Source organism: Fusarium vanettenii (genome assembly GCF_000151355.1).
Source record: "Fusarium vanettenii 77-13-4 unplaced genomic scaffold NECHAsca_186_unmapped, whole genome shotgun sequence".
NCBI classification, from domain to species: domain Eukaryota; kingdom Fungi; phylum Ascomycota; class Sordariomycetes; order Hypocreales; family Nectriaceae; genus Fusarium; species Fusarium vanettenii.
Genome location: NW_003315704.1, coordinates 1 through 14,009, shown reverse-complemented (window position 1 = coordinate 14,009; position 14,009 = coordinate 1). Strand labels below are relative to the sequence as shown.

General features: G+C 42.0%; 3 protein-coding genes across 3 annotated transcripts; 1 reads left to right on the top strand and 2 right to left on the bottom strand.

The window, feature by feature from the left end:
* Window positions 1-995: 995 nt before the first annotated feature.
* NECHADRAFT_89512 (uncharacterized protein) lies at window positions 996-3,512 on the bottom strand (the record flags this gene model as incomplete). The annotated part of the gene is made up of 2 exons (XM_003039072.1): window positions 996-999; window positions 1,144-3,512. 2 exons carry the CDS (start codon window positions 3,510-3,512, stop codon window positions 996-998), a joined length of 2,373 nt encoding a protein of 790 aa, XP_003039118.1.
* Window positions 3,513-4,596: 1,084 nt separating this feature from the next.
* Window positions 4,597-6,544, top strand: NECHADRAFT_89511 (uncharacterized protein; the record flags this gene model as incomplete). Its single annotated transcript, XM_003039073.1, has 2 exons — window positions 4,597-4,953; window positions 5,078-6,544. 2 exons carry the CDS (start codon window positions 4,597-4,599, stop codon window positions 6,542-6,544), a joined length of 1,824 nt encoding a protein of 607 aa, XP_003039119.1.
* A 1,669-nt stretch (window positions 6,545-8,213) lies between these two features.
* Window positions 8,214-8,900, bottom strand: NECHADRAFT_89510 (uncharacterized protein; the record flags this gene model as incomplete). Its single annotated transcript, XM_003039071.1, has 1 exon — window positions 8,214-8,900. The coding sequence occupies one exon, from the start codon at window positions 8,898-8,900 to the stop codon at window positions 8,214-8,216; it is 687 nt and encodes a 228-aa protein (XP_003039117.1).
* Window positions 8,901-14,009: the final 5,109 nt, after the last annotated feature.

Genomic DNA, 14,009 nt, shown 5'->3' with positions numbered 1-14,009 from the left:
GGCGCTATTATTATATTAGGGGAAAATTACTTATCTAAGAAGGTAAAAAACCTCGGTTAGAATTAAATTACCTCTTTAATTCGCTCTAAAACCCCTTGCTAGCTAGGCTTAATTAAGTAACTTAATTTAATAAGGTTTATTATATATTATAAGACCTAATATATAATTAAATATATAATCCTAATTTCCTCTAGTTATATATATGCCTCGCTGGGCCCTACCTTATTATATAGATTAATAATTGTCTTGATTAATTAGGTTAGGTCGGTTATATAATTAGTTATGTGATCTAAGGGCTAGGTCGTTATCGTATATGCTCTCTCGGTAGGGTCGGGGCTTAGGGCTTGGGTCGGTTAGCTATAGGGTAAGTCGGTGGCTAAGTGGGTCTCTCGTGGCGGCGGTTAATAATATTAATAGTAATTTTAATTTAGGTTATTAATAAAGTAGTAGCTAATAGCGCAATAACTAAGGGCCTTAGTTAATATATAGGTTATAGGTTTAATTCCCGGCTTATATAATTTTTTTATAAAGGTTATATAGGGTAGGGAAAAAGGGTCCTCTGGCTAGGCTTAAACTAGTAGCCTCTTTCTTGCGAAGGTAACTATAACTAAGGTATAGGAACTATTATACTATAGAAGGAGTAAATATAATATATAAATATAATAAGAAACCTAATTAAATTATTAAAAGAATAAGGGTAATTATAACTAATATATAATAATTAATATATTATAGAGGTTTAAAGTTATTATATAAGTTATATATATATATTAACCCTTAGGGCATAGATATATAAATCTAATCTTAAATCTTAATAAAGCTTTTTAAAAAGGCTTTAAAAATAAATTTTTTATTTTCTTAAAATAGCTTAATTAAGCTTATTAAAAGAAATAACTTTTAACCTATTAATAAAATCTACTTTAATTATATAATTAATACCCTCATTAAAAATAAAAGTTATATAAATTATATTATTATTATTATAAAACTTTATTTTACCTAAAATCGCGTTTTTTAAGCGCAAGGATACTACTACTTAAAAGTTCCACCTATAAGTCGAGAATACTTTCCCGAGTCTAGGATATCTTAAACCACCTTCTACGGAGCGAACTGGTCTCGCCATGCATAAACCCCTGAACGTACGCGTCACCCCAGAGTGTAAAAGTATCATCGCATTCCTCACCCTGGGGACGAAGAACAAAAGGAACGCCGCAACCTTCGAATTGACAAATCATATCACCCTCAGCCGATCCGGGAGGTACCAGTCCCATATACCCACCCTTGGTTACCGCAAAAGTGTAGGAGGCCATTATCAAACCCCAGCCCTTGGTGGGCTTGATGCTCGTATCCCTTTGGTCATCGGACAAAGCATGTTTAGGTTGCCCGCCCTCCGCCGAGTTCTTCACATAGTCAAATAGAATATTGACTAGATTCTTTGTGCCTACAGCTGCTGGGGAGCCTCTGTCGTCGTGGTCCATGATTCGCGTTCTCCAATGAGCGTCCTCACGGCTCATGCCGGTGGGATACGGGTCAGGCACGAGTTCCTCCGCCATCTGAAGGCTCGCCGCGAAGTTGCTTGACAAGTGCTGCATCACCCAGTCTCTTCCGACTTGACCAGATGCTGACTTTTCGGCTCTTCGCATGTCAACTTTCGATACTGCCATGATGGTGCCTAGTTCGCAGCCCCTGATGGATAGAAATCGGCGCCTGGGACAAATATGGCATTCTAGTTGGCAATCCCTCCACCTCTCACGTTCTGCCGCCCAGCTTCCGAGCCGTTTCTCAGTCTCAAGACCAAGGTCGGGGACCCAAGACGGTAGGAAACCTGAGATGTGGCACTTGCTACTTGGAAGGCGCATGGTCGGCTGTCTGTATGCTAACCCAGCCAAAAGCAAGAGATTGATGCACTTCCCGGTTTCGAGATAGTAGCATGCCACATCTGTGTATACTTGCTCACAAGAAATGGATGGATCGTAGTTTGGCTGCAATGCCGGGACGGAAGCGTCCGAGCAGAGACCGAGTAACGCATACACTGTATCACGGGGATCGGTTGCTTGTCGGTAGTATGCCAAGTCAATGACCTGCGCTAGTTTCGGTCGCTTAGGGACATCTGAACTTGAATCATATGTCTTTAGTCTGTCGACGATGTGCGTGAAAAGTCCGAAATTCGACAGGGCCCGGGTTATACGAGAAGCCAGCTCCCTCCGATCATCATTGTTATCACTCTTCTCGGTTAGGACAATACTGTCACCAGCGATGGAGTGTTTTGCAACAGACGCTAGATCTTTCCACTGGAGGCATGCGGTGCCGTAAATAACGAGCAGCGACTTGGCCAGGACAACCTCCTGGAAGATCCAGGCGCGCCCCCAGTATAATTGGGCAAGAATCTCGAACAAGGCCTCCCACATGGTGGCGTTGGAGCTGTCGAAAGGGTCGAAGACAAGATCCTCGCCTTGTGCAATATTCTGCCTCAGTCTGTTCATGAAATCCCCTATTGGCAACGTGTTGTGACCCCCGAGGTGGACAATGACGAGTGTCGCCTGAGTATAGATGTCCGGCATCAAAGGCAGCTGGTGTCGTTTTTCAAGAGCATCACGTTGGTTGATACAAATGGCATCGATCCAAAGATACCGCGTCCTGAAAGGGACTAAAGATTGGATAGCCGTGGCACAGTTGAAAGTAATGCGAAGGGTGCGAGGTCCCTCTGGTGAGGATAGCTGGATGGTGCACATATCCATTTGGTCGCTACCCCAGAGATAGGACAGAGCCCAGAAAGGTGGTGCTTCATCGAGATGTACCGTCTCCAAGGCGCAGCAAACTGTTCCCGAGATCACTTCTAACTTGAGGAGCCGGATTTCTTTCGGACGTGTCAAAGGGGTGTACGGGTAATTGGATTCAGGGCACGGTCTGTCTTCGTCAAAAGCGCTCGAGAAGCTGATAATACTCTCCGAGAGATTGAGCTTCTTATCCAATATGTGAAGCTCAACGAAGTGGCCAGCGAGTAGTGCAGTGAGCTTGGCCATCGTCCATCTCGGAGATACAACGTTCATTTCTGCGCGAGCAGAATAGAGAGAGGAGAGTAAGATAATAGTGTAAGTGACTGACACCAACAGCCAAGGGTTGGGGAATATAGCGAAAAGTGGCCACGACCATGGCGGCGGGTAGTTGTTCGCCAAATTGTTCGCCACGAAGAAGGCAATGAACCTGAGGGCTCCGAGCTGCAACCACCACGACTCCGATGGTCGGTCATAGTGCAGCTCAAAATCTCTATGCAGATGAAAGTAAAAGAAAAATTCAAAGAAACATAGGTATGCATATATGACCAGTCCTAGGATGCTCCTCAAAGGGGCCCAGAGGGGTGCGCTCTGCTGGGGATCGATTGCAATGACGAGGCTGGAGCACGCGGAGCATAGTATGCCTGCCCCGACACCGTTGAGGACAAAAGAGAATCCGGTTTCGAGGATGAGACGGACGTTTGATGGGAAGCGTGGATGATCCAGTTCCATCGTCATGAGGCTGTTATGAATAGATGAGAAATAACGGGTGGGGATCCTCACCGGGTCTGAAGAGAAGCCGTGGTAGCGCAGATCGGAATAAAATCCTGCCGTGGCCAGAAGGCTGAGCAGAGTAGGTAACGGTAAAAACCCTGAATGTGCAATAATCCGAGTGGCGCTGTGGCTGGGTTTTCAGGCATCACTGTAAGCAAGTTACGTTGGGCTGTTGGTTGTGTTTGTTCTGCCATCTTGCGATCTACCGTTTTCTATCTGGCTGCCACGTGGAAGCGTTTAGCTTAAGTTTTGGGGGGAGTGATGTGGGATCGAAGTTGAGGCTCAGAGATTGTTGTACGAGCCTCCACCCGGGGAACAAGAGCCCTGTCCCGATTAAGCCACCGAATCATCCAACGCCAGCGGGTGGTAGACCAGAAGTTCCTAGACCAGTACGACCTCGAGACATCGGCGCCTCAAGGAAAGCTGAAACGCTGCGATAAATGGCTCAGGCGAGAGACTCGGGCGACCAAGAACGGTCTGGAGGAGACTGAGATGGATGCTGTCGCATCGAGACGAGTTTGTCCAGCTGCTAAACGAACTCGTCAAGGTGAATTAAGATCTTTAGGACATGGTTCCCCCGAATATGGGTCAGGCAAAAACGCCTGGTGTTCTTTCGTCGATCCTCAAGCGAGTTGACGAATTCTGTTTAGGACTCAAGGCCAGCCAAGTTGATCAGACGCAAATTACCGCCACCCTTCTGGATGTTATTGCCAAGTTTCGGCAAGATAATAGGCCCAAAGATATGGATTAAGAGAGGCTCTTCGAGCGTGTGGCTGAAGGGGTTTCTGAGAAGTTGGCGTTACAAGAAGCCAGTGGAGGTCCGGGACGCCCCTCAGCTCTCGTCCAGCGACTCCTGGAAGTGAGAAAGGTCAGACCTAAAAATTTTGCGTGATCAGGGATTGACGTCCTATGTTCTTAGCCTCGATGCCGCCGACATCACGACCTGATCATGTCTGCCTTGGGCCTGGGTCATAGCCTATCCACTTATACCATACACACCCTAGCTAATGAGATCCAGCGCCTAGATATACACAAATGCCCGTTAAACATGGCCACTGTCATCACTCCAACAATGCGTTCTGAGGCCATGTTCGCTAAGCCGCTAGTCTTCGCGTTGTATCTCCTGGAGAGGCCCAAAGAGACAGAGGAAAGGAGCATTGGACAGCTTCTTGATGCTCGTTGGATTGACCGAGATCTCGCAGGCTCGTGGAAGTCTAAATGTACTAATCTTCACAGGGGGCTTTGCACGGAATTGCCCAACAAAGTACTGGCATCTATACGGTCTGCATGGCTTGTGGACGTCGATCGCCAGTGCATCGTCCCAGCTACGGAAGACCACTCCTATATTGCCCTGAGCTATGTATGGGGTAGCCAATCAACTTTCAACACGACCGAAAGCGGTCTCGTCAGTCTGCAGCATGAGGGGTCGCTACGGACGAAACTTGTCGCCAGAACAATCAGGGACGCTCGGGATAGTTGAAATATTATCGGAGAAATATCTCTGGGTCGACACGCTATGCATTGTGCAGGACAACACGGCACAAAAAGCGGTAGAGATATCAAAGATGGCGATGATTTACGCCAATGCTTCAGTCACATTATTGGCTGCCGGCGGAGAGCATGCAAACAGTGGCTTAAGCGGCTTCCGGGGCATATCAGAGCCCAGGCATTTGCATCAGACTGTTCACTCTGAAGATGAGAAAACAAAGCTGGTAGCAACTCCTGTTTCAGATTCAGCGGTGAGCCTGTTTGAGCCTACAGATGGCCATTCAATTTGGGGAAGCCGAGGATGGATATTCCAGGAGTACTTATTTTCCAGAAGGAGGTCGGTTTTCACGGGCAACTCTCTCCGCTGGGAGTGTAAGTCCGCCGTGTGGCGTGAACACGTCAAGCTGCCTCCAATTTTCGACTCAACTCAGTCAAGAGTCATTCCGTGCAGTTTTATCATGGAACGTTCTGTTCCAAACTTGAGCCTTTTCCGCAGCTTTTTGACTGACTATAACCAAAGACAATTCACTCATCCAGAAGACTGCCTTGATGGTTTTGCGGGAATATCGTTGCTGTTAAGCACCAAACTGAGTGGTGGCTTTGCATCTGGTCTCCCAACTGCGTTCTTTGATCTAGTCCTGTCATGGGAGCCTGGAAGTCAATTAAGCCGCAGGGTTGCCAGGAATTCTTCGAGAGCGAATGAGTTGCCTAGTTGGAGCTGGGCAGGATGGTCTAGCGACATTCGTTTTGGTCATGAATCCTGTGACTTCATTAGAACAGGGAGATATGAATGGGAACATCGCAATACTCGAGGCACGATACGAACTCGGTTTTGGAAACTTCACGGGGCGCCGAACTCTGTTGGCACGTCGATTCGCGCCAGCATCTTCGATTGTAAAGACGAGCTGAAGTCTGGATACTTCGACCACGACAAGGGCTGGTCAAGACACAAGATCCCGGAGGGTTCACAGCCGGATTCATACTATCCGAGCTCCACTCTCCGTACGCACTTCTACACGCACCAAACGTATCCTTCTTATGAGTTTCGGTACCCCATTCCACTCATGCAGCCAGAGGAAGTGGTGCCGGCAGTGTTTTCGCCATATATATCAACCACAAGTCAGCGGGCATGGTTTGCCTGTGATGGAGAGCCTTGGATGACAGGGAAACAACATCTATTATTCATTCTTCGCAAACGCGATGGGACCTGGGCAGGAGTCATGCAGCCCCATGACGGGCTTGATATGTCAGGTCTAGCGTTACAAAACCCCAATGAAGCTGTTGAGCTGGTGGAAATTGCAGCAGGATTTTGTTCGGAAAGCGAATGGTCAGGCGTCTATGAGGTGTATCATCAAGAGCACCCCAGGGCAAGCCATTGGTATGAATACTTTAATGTCTTGCGGGTGAAATGGGCCGATGGGATTGCATATCGCAGAGGAATAGGCCGTATTCATAAAGTCTGCTGGGAGGCACAGAGAGGAGAATCATTTGAGCTTATACTAGGTTAGAATGAATCCAGATGGTTGTTTACACTCATGACGGAACGGATGCACACACTAACCACGAAAACCTCTACACCTATTATGCCAGGTGTGGCGATCTAATAACTTACAGGATGTTAGCACTATTATTAGCATCGTCAAAGTGGACTCACAAAGACGCCCTCGGCCACAGCAGCAAAACACACGGTAGTTCATATATGCAATTATATATTCTAATAGAGTAAGCCCAGCCTTATCTACGATCTTTAGACTTAATTAACTGTTAAGGGCCGGGCTATAGTAATAATTAAAATAAAAATAAAAAGTTGTTATTTAAGCTATGATCTCTTAATATTACATCTTTAAATATAATGCTTATAAGAACTACAATCTATCTAGCATAGCCTTTTCTATGGATCTAACAATATCACTTTATCCCGCCACTGGACCGAGCGGTAGAGTAGATGACCTGGCCAAGATAACAGCTGAAGAAGCCAACAGCCGGTTCTTAGCAAGGTCCAAGGCAATGTAGTATTCGCTCGCCTGGACCTGCAATTGCCCCAGTTGAACTCCCTGAGTCGGTTTGTCGATGGCTAGGAGCCTGCGGTTGAAGATCTGGAACTCTGTCTCCTCTCTATTTTTTTTTTTTTTTCAATGACATAAGTGTCTGTCACATCATCAAAAAACACACTTCAAGACACACGGCAGCATCAAAACCCAATGCTGTCTGTCTCCTCTCCCTCGGGCATGCTCTACTGGGGAGTCCCCTGGCATCTCCATTGCTCTAAGAGCGAAATAAACTGCTTTGATTGCTGGTCGGGTCCGAATGATGTTGGCCAGAAGAAAGGTATTTAGGTCGGCTGTTTTGTCCTTGGCGGCGATGCGAACCTTGGGGTTATTCTCCTTGAGTTATTTCGCGACTCCTTGTGAGGCTTTCTGGGAGCGTGTATTGGCACTTGACATTCCCTGTGGCTGGGTTTCCTGTCACTTAGTCCCCTATTACTTGGCACGCTTCTTTGTTTTAGGGGTTACCTTGGAAGTTGTTTGGGTTTTATTGGCTTTATTGGTTAGGTCTCGCTCAGCATTAACCATATGGTTCGCAGGGTCTTTTAGATAATAGAGACCATAGTCTCGGCAGGTTAAGATAGTCTCCGGGAATAATAGCTCGCTAGGAAATAAAAATTTAGTCGATATAGAGAATAATAAGTAATAATTCACCACGAGGTGGCATTTCCGCGCTAGGTTACTACTATCTACTTGGGATCTATGATGAAAACACTATGGCCGTGCCCTCCTCTATCAACCTCTTAGGGCCTAATGCGAGGCAGAGATGGCGAGCCCATTGGTCGCAGATTTGCGGTGTGGACTCATTTAGTGGCTTAACCCAGTGTCGCTTCAGGAAGTCGTGTAAGTCAAGGAGAATCCACACCTTAAATCCAACGAGCGTCAAGTTATACGATTAGTAGGCTGCGTCCTCGTGGTGCGGTGTAGTACCTAAGGAGGTCTCACTGAGATGCCAATAGACCGACCCTATATTCGGGAGCGCCTTATTAAGATCCGCTAATTGGTTCCCGCAGTTAACTAGGCTATCCTACTGAAAGTCGATAGAACTTCCGATATAGTAGGTGCAGGGCTTTTTAGGAGGGTTATTCACGAGACTATCGAGAAACTCGGTAGCCTGGGTAATAGTAGGCTCTTAAACGTCCAGGGGGTACTTAGGTATATCGAAAGGAGGCTTCTTACTAATACATAAGTAGCACCATCCTTTTCCGATGTCTGCGGAGAGACCACTTGCCTTGTCATCTCCGCGAGAGTATCGCATTTCCGTCGTGTCGGCCTCTCTGGCTCGGTTCAGTTGAAGCCTGCCTGTGAGTTCCTCCCAGGGCACTTGTAGAATGCCGGCGAGATCATTAATATTGATGATGCCGCCGAAGGCCTCGTCTTTGATAAATCTCTGCAAGCTCTGGGCCAAGGTCTTGCCCATATCATCCAATGTCAGAGTGAAGCTCCTCTGGCTCTCACTGGGAGTCGGAGGCCGGGATGGGTCGGGTGGTGGGGCTCTAGCATCACACTTGTCTGCCTGTAGCCGAGGAGGTGCCTGTTCGTTGGATGAAAGCTGGCCGCCCGAGGGAAGTTGGCTATTCAAAGGACGCTTGTCATTCAATGAGGACTGGTTCTTCCGCCCCGTAGCAGCAGCGGCGGAAGATGGGTGTGATCCAGACGTCGGGACTGTCGAGGCCTTGCTTAGGCTGATGATGACTTGCTCAACAAAGGAGCGGGTCAAGCAGTAAAAGCTATCCTGGCCACCCTGGAACTCGGCAATCATCTTCTTGACCTTGATCCTGGAGGGGGATACTGGCGATCCGGGACTGTTGCTGATCATCGTCGTCTTCAGCGACCCCGAGTTCTTCCCTCCACTTGTTGCTTAATTGCTACTTCGTTTTTTTGGAATTCGTCCAAGCGCCTGGTAAATTCCACCCCCAACATGTCTAAGTGAGTGGTGAGAGGATTGGTGTTGGCATCTCCGGCGCTTGGGGTGTTGAAACCCGATTCATTGGATGGCGAAGTAAGTTGGCCCGAAACTTGGGTGTCTGAGGCTGTCGGAGGGTGGGAAGGACTGGGAGGAAGCGTCATGTCGTTTCTCTCTAACGCCAAACTTCGTTTTTTGGAATTTAGGCGGTCTCCTTGAGAGGCGAGCGATCCATGTTGCGTTCTGTAGTGGTCGAAGAAGGGAACTGGGACTGCAGATTGTCGAGCCAAGGGGATATGAGAGTTTCGTCGAAGAGATTCGACTGTTCGGGGCGCGATGTGAGCAAGATACTCGATTACTGGCTCGCTATGGTTGGATAATCCCCAGAGCAGCAGGCTTCAGCCAGGGAAGAGAAGAGCCTTTCTGGTGGCGGAGTCGAGAATAAAACTCTGTATTCTGAGAATAGAATCTTGGGAGAGAGAAAAATCTAGGTGTGAAGGTGCAAACGCAACGGGGTGAGGTTTTTGCAAAAAAGAGAACTTGTGCGTGTAACATAGGTCTACTATGATGTGTGTCACAAGCACTGTGCAGTGAGAATTGTTGCAATATTTTGAATGATGAGATGTCATTGTGCGAAAGAGACAGCTTAAAATAGAAAAGTGAGGCTAATTATGAAGTCAAAATACACTAGGGAAGCTGTTAGGCATGATGTTTTGGTTGGTGGGTTCAAATTCACTGAGTTTGTCTCTCTTTGGCTCACAGTGGAGGAAGAGAGGATCTATTATCTGGTTGATCGAGGCTATGTCATGTACTGTTCTCAAGGATAGATTTCTTGTCAGAGAGAACAATACGTAGCATCGCATCTATCAATCAGCAACATGAACTTGAAATCGACCAGTCTCACGCTTGAGGTGGGGAAATTAACCAGGTCGGACCTGGTTATCCTCCACTTCTCTGGCCAGATCAGTCACATGATCGTCCAAATGGCCACCAATCATGACTAGTTATAACCAGCCATAACAACTTCTAATCACTTCTCGCTAGGATTGTTATATCTATAGCGGTCACATCTCGTGCGATATGGCTGATCTGCTTGCGGTTACTCAAACTAATGACAAGACGTGTCTTTATTGAGACTTTGTAAAGCATTGTTGAGGTCGAGTGGGTCAAGTGGAGCTAAGGCTCTAACATTGTCCCATGTGCGATACTGCATGTCCTGTTAAGAATCTAACTGGGGGAAGTGATACGGCACATCGCAGAGTTAGCAACCCGACTCTCTAAACTGGGGCCTAGTAATAGGACAAGGTCGCTTTTGAACGCTGTCAGCGTCATTGCGCCCTCAATAATTCCTTAGCTAGACGATTTCATCAAAGTGCTGGAAGATTTTGCGGGATGTTCTCGCTTGGTGGGCAACACTCAAACATGATCTACTATTTGAGAGCAAGGGACGCCATTCGGAATTGTGCCTCATTCAGGCGCCACAATACCATGCAGCTGTGCTTCAGGAGCTAATACTCAGTAAAGTGTGTACTTGGTTCATCTGGTCGTAAGAATTTCATACGTCATTCGCTCTCCACGTATTTAGTCTGTAGGGTAGCATGATACTGAGACATCCACCAAAACACGCCAATACCGTGACGTAGCTGCGATGGGAGCATTTGGCCATTGCTATGAGTGAGAATGAAGGAAGAACCATTTTGCCTATTTTCCTATTTAATTGCTACCGCAAGTGCATGCCCATGAAGCTCTCTCACAACTCATACTGAGGCTGTTTAGATAAACCAAGACGTCTCTCCCAACGCCCCTCACTCTCGCCCTTCCAATTTTTGAGCCGAGGTACCTGAGTCTTAGGTACTCAGTGCAGCTGGGAGATGAACCGTTGCTGGGCCTCACCAGACATTCAGCTCGTGCTCCATGGCAACTCCTTCTGGCCAGCCGTGTCTTGGCAGTGAGATTGGCTAGATTGACTCGTGGGGGTCATGGCGCGTCTGGAGACAGGCCCCAGACTGTGCGCGTCGCGTCGCGTTGAGACGCGTCTCTTTGTTATGACGCTGGCGTGAGGAGTGCATGCACAACTAGTTATGCACTAACCAGAATTGAGCAGAACCCTTGCATTATTTGGTACTGTTAGTGCTTCTCCAGCTCATCGTGCACGGTCAGAAGTTGGGAAAGGTCCGAAAACACCACAGGTGGCCGATCGCTCTTAGAGTAACAATTACTACAATTCTATGGCTCGGTCATCTTCATGTTCTCGTATCATAACCTCATTCATCATTCAATACCCAACAAATACACCTATCAGTCTCTGCCACGCCACCGTTCGCCTTAACCTGCGCATAAGGTAATACCGAACTCGTATGCTAAGCTTAGGGAAGACTCGGGTCACTCCTATTCCCCCGCTCGTTGCTGACTTATTACCCTTCACTAGTAGTGTCTGGCCAGTAGAAAGCGCAGAATACCAGACTCTTTAATAATGTCTATCTGCGGATCTAACCTGGATAACCTGAAAGCCTTATTTAGATAGGCTTTCTTATAGCTAATCTTAATAAAAGTCCCTATAAATATTATTATATAATAATCTTTAGGCTTAATTAACTTATTAAGGGCTAAGTTATAATTATAATAAAAAATAAATCTTAAATATAATATAATATTAACATATATATATAGTAAGTATCTTAGTTAAGTAAGTATCTTAAAAATCTTAACCTTTTTTATAAAGATTATAATAAAAATACTATAAACTATTTAATTAATTAAAACTACTTATTATACTTTATTAGAGAAATAAAATATACTAAACCACATAGCCTAAGAGAGGAAATATCTATATATTCTTTTTAAGGTCTTTTTAAAAAAAGAGATCTTATATACTTTCTTATGAAGTAAATTTAATATAAAATAATAAAAGTAATTAATTAATTTATAATAATAAAGATATAACTTATAAAGAAGCCTAAAAGTCTTTTACTTAAGGCCTATAAAAATAATAATAAAGGTAAGGCTTTATAGCCTTTACCTCCCTTTTTTATATATAAGAAATTACTTAGTAGCCTAAATTAGCTTAATATATTTTTCCCTTAATTTATAGCTTTTTATAAGGCTTTAATACTTATTTTTATAGCTCTTAAGAAGCCTTATTAAAACCTTATTAATTCTTTCCTTAAAGGCTATTAATTCCCTTTAATATATTAGATTATTTCCTAAATAGGACTAATTATTTAATTAATTATCTTAGCTTTTTTAGCGCTTTTTTATTTTTTTATCCTTATTTTCTCTTAATATTATTATATATATTTATAGCTATATTATTATAGCTAAAATCTTATCTTATTAAAATAATCTTATTATTCTAATAGGAAGGTATATTATATAGTTTCTAATTAATAATTAGTATATAGGTTAATTCCTTACCTCCTTAAGCTAGCCTTTCTCTCTAGGGTTATATAATATAGCTTATATGCCGGGTCTAATAAGCTTTCTCTTTAATACTAAGACCTTATTATTCTTATAGTTTAAATAATTAAAGTCTTTAATACCTTAAATCTATAGACCCTCTTTTATAATATATAGGCACTTATCTTAGGTCTTACCTTAATAACTTATATTTATTATTTAATTAGATAATTTAATTAGAGCTTTTTTTTTATTTTTATTTATATTATTTTTAAAAGAGGCTAAAGGCTTAAATAATTAAAACTTTAATTTATTAAGGGATAGGAGCTAATTATACTTTAAAGTATTTAATAATAAATTAGCTAAAGGCTTTAATAAGGTCTTAGGCTAATTTTTCTCTTAAGGAGGCATAAAAATTATAAACTTATCTTTATTATTTTTTAAAATAAGACTAATTAGCTTTATAATTAATTTTTTCTTTTTCTTAGAATTATTAAAATTTAATATTTTTTATTTATTTATATAAATTAATATATTATTCTTAACCTTAATCTTATTATTAATATATTATTTAATTATATCTTAAGAAAGGGTTAAGAAAGTAATTTTTATTTATAGAGATATAAAAGGCCTAGCTCTTAAAGGGATCTTAGCCTTTTTATTATCTTTAATTATAAGGGGTATAATTAAATAATAAATCTATTAATTATTAATATAATTAATATTCTTAATATTTATAATTATATATCCTCTTAAGTTAATATAAAGCTAATACTTTAGGACTTAATTAATAAGATTAAAAGAGATATAATTAATTAAATCCGTATAAAAAGATTCTTATAGCTTAACCTAGGTATAAGAGACTTATTTCTTAAAATACTTATTTTTAATTTTAAATTTATTTATATTAATAATTTAATAAATCCCCTTAAGGCTATTTAGATTATTATTATAAGAGGTATTTTTAAACTTTATATCTATAATCTAATTATTAAGTATTTAGTCTTATATTAATAAATTAAATATAACTAAGGGTATATTTTTTTTTTATTAATTTTTAAGGTCCTAGGGGAATAAATTATTTTAAGCTTAATATATATTAGTCTTATTAAACCTTAAAGGGTTTAAAAAAGGGTAAATATATTAATAAGGCTATACTTTTAACCTCCTTATTATAATATTAAGGGAATTATATAGAGGTTAAATTTATAGGGTTATCTTACCTTAGTAAGATATTTTTATTAAGTAAGGCTTATATTTTTTACTTTAATTATTTAATTAATTATAAGGGAATTAAAGTAATAAAGGTTATTTTCTTATTAATCTTAAATAAATAATATAAAATATTTATTATATATATAAAAAATAAAGCTTATATAAAATCTTTATTTATAATAAGTTTTTTATTACCTTTAAAAGCTATTAAATCTTTACTTAATATTATATTTAATTACCTTTTTATAATTACCTAAAAGAAAAGATATAAAATAAAGGAATTTAAAGTTTAGCTTTAAGTATTTCTTATAAAATATAATCTTATAATAAATAATTATAATAACCTTTTTTAATTTATTCCTAAATATTTATAATATAATATAAAAAGATTTATTAAAAAGTATTTTCTTA